Source organism: Temnothorax americanus, unplaced genomic scaffold (genome assembly GCF_048541705.1).
Source record: "Temnothorax americanus isolate GAGA-0224 unplaced genomic scaffold, ASM4854170v1 Scaffold254, whole genome shotgun sequence".
Lineage (NCBI taxonomy): Eukaryota > Metazoa > Arthropoda > Insecta > Hymenoptera > Formicidae > Temnothorax > Temnothorax americanus.
Window position 1 is genome coordinate 2217 of NW_027509396.1, and position 2559 is coordinate 4775.

Below are 2559 nucleotides of genomic sequence, written 5' to 3' on the forward strand. Positions count from 1 at the left end.
GATACCCGTGCTTCGCTACGGTAACACACATTTTTCCCCTTTTCACCCCGTTAAGAGTCAAATTTCTAAAAATCCCTTCTTAGTGGGTGCTTACGTCATGGAAGGTAAATACTCTCCGAATTTCATGTTTCTAGGTTTAAAGGTTTGGGCTGGGCGTTGATGAATCAGTCGGAACATTGAATTATATATGTACAGATATATAAATAGATAGATAGACAGATAGATGATTAGGGAAAAATCTTGAATTATGTTTTTAAGCACTTGTATGCGGGTAACCTTTGTAAGCAAAAACCAAGTCAATATCTCATCGGGCCCAAGAGATATTGAGAAAGTCGTGAAAACACATTTTAACCCTTTTCATCCCCTTAGGGGTCAAATTTCTAAAAATCCCTTCTTAGTGAGTGCTTACGCCATGGAAGGAATATACTCCTCGAATTTCATGTTTCTAGGTTTAGAGGTTTGGGCTGGGCGTTGATGAGTCAGTCGTAACATTGAATTATATATATAACGAGTTTTTAGTATATTTAATGGCTTATAGTACATTTCGTTTATTGAAAATCCCATTATATATTTTCCACAACAAGAAGAAGATTTGCAAAGCTAAACAACAGCTAATCTTACTACTCCGATGCAGACGACATGATGTTTTACCACCACACATTGCACACATGCGTTCTAGCATCATCTTCAAGAGCAACAGCGTTAAACATAAGTTTAGTAGTTTTAATCAGCGATACAAGAAATCAATTTTAAACCTTGAAATTAAAGACCTCAATCATCATCTAGCGTTTTTAAAATCCGAAGTTGCTTACATTAAGGAGCGTCTGCACTCATGTTTGCCGGAAGAAATTTCTGAAAATTTTTTCAATGTTAACGAGCAAAAACTAACCAATTTCAATCTTAAGCATAAAGATACGTTGATTAACAAATTCAATCGAACAGTTGCCAAATCTAATACATACAGTTCGTTCTTTAATAACGATAGAACGAAGTGGCTCGTTAACATTAGCAAAAAATTGATTCCAGATAATGTTTCGAAGTTTTTAAGTCTTGGAGATAAGTTCGGCTTACCCATCACCAATAGGGACGCAAAAGATCGAATGCGTACCACTCTAGACGTAGTAAAAAACTTCGAGACTAACTGCTATAAGTTGCTGGCGAATATGGTCAACAGTGTGCGTGATTCGATTGCGGAATCTCTGAAGGTTTTCCTTAATAAATCCGGACACTTAGATTACATTGATCGTCACATTTTAAATGAATTCAAGAATTGTAAAGCATTTCTGAGGAACAACGATGATATTTTCGTCACGAGAGCTGATAAAGGCCAGATTACCGCAGTTATGGACAAAGATAATTATATCGATCGAATGACCGATTTACTCGATGATAAATTAACTTACAAAAAATTAACTAAAGATTCTATTAAACAATTAACACAGAAACTTAATCAATTAGTTAAATCGTGGCTAGACAATAATATCATCGATGAACCGACGTACTATTGTCTGAGATGCACGAATGGTAACCTCCCACGCTGTTACGGATTACCAAAGGTCCACAAAACCGGGTTCCTCCTCAGAATTATTGTTTCTGCAGTGGGCAGCCCAATGTATAACATAGCTAGTTTCTTACACTCCATTTTATATGAACACATACAAAGACATAAATCTTACATTAAAGACAGTTGGACATTCGCAAAGACGATTAGAGATTTAAACATTGGTACCGATCAAATTATGATATCACTTGATGTATCGTCACTTTTCACCAACATTCCAAAGGAGTTGGTTCTGAAAGCTATCGAAAAGCGATGGGATGAAATTTCACCTAATACAATGTTTACTCTACCTCAATTCCTTCACGCGATTAGTCTGATATACTTGATTCTACTAGTTTTCGTTTTAATGGTAATTTTTATGAACAGACCTTTGGTAGTCCGATAGGCTCCCCTCTGTCGCCGATTATTGCGGACTTGGTGATGGATGATTTCATTGCTTGAGCTCATTGAATTTTGTGATCCCAATTTTCTTTAGATTTGTTGACGATATCTTCGCCATAATACCCAGACCAAAGCTCGGTGACGTCTTATTCGCGTTTAACAATTACCATCCACGCCTTCAATTCACACACGAAACGGAAGCAAACAACTCGATTCCGTTTCTTGACACCGTCGTAATTAGAGAGGGATGTCGCTTATTCACTAATTGGTATAGGAAGCCTACGTTCTCGGGCCGGTATATTAATTATTTTTCAAATCACCCATTTCAGTATAAGGTCAATACAATATCTAGCTTAATAGACCGGGCAATTTTATTGGCAGATAGTCGCTTCCATGCAACCAACATCAATATCGTTAAAGAAATTCTATTAAATAACTCATTTCCCTTAGAAGTTATAAATAAAAAAATTAATATCAGGCTCAAAACACTCGCGAATGCAACCGATAGAGTCAATGGAACACAGAATAAGTTTGATGCGCGACGTTGCATAGCCGTACCATATGTGAAAGGTGTAGGCGAGGATATCCGACGCATTCTCAACAGTTCACCTCGATAC

The 2559-nt window shown here is 36.9% G+C and overlaps 1 protein-coding gene across 1 annotated transcript; it reads left to right on the forward strand.

Moving 5' to 3' along the window:
- Nucleotides 1-668: 668 nt before the first annotated feature.
- LOC143899118 (uncharacterized) lies at nucleotides 669-1946 on the forward strand. Its single transcript, XM_077409121.1, has one exon. The coding sequence runs from the start codon at nucleotides 669-671 to the stop codon at nucleotides 1944-1946; it is 1278 nt and encodes a 425-aa protein (XP_077265247.1).
- Nucleotides 1947-2559: the final 613 nt, after the last annotated feature.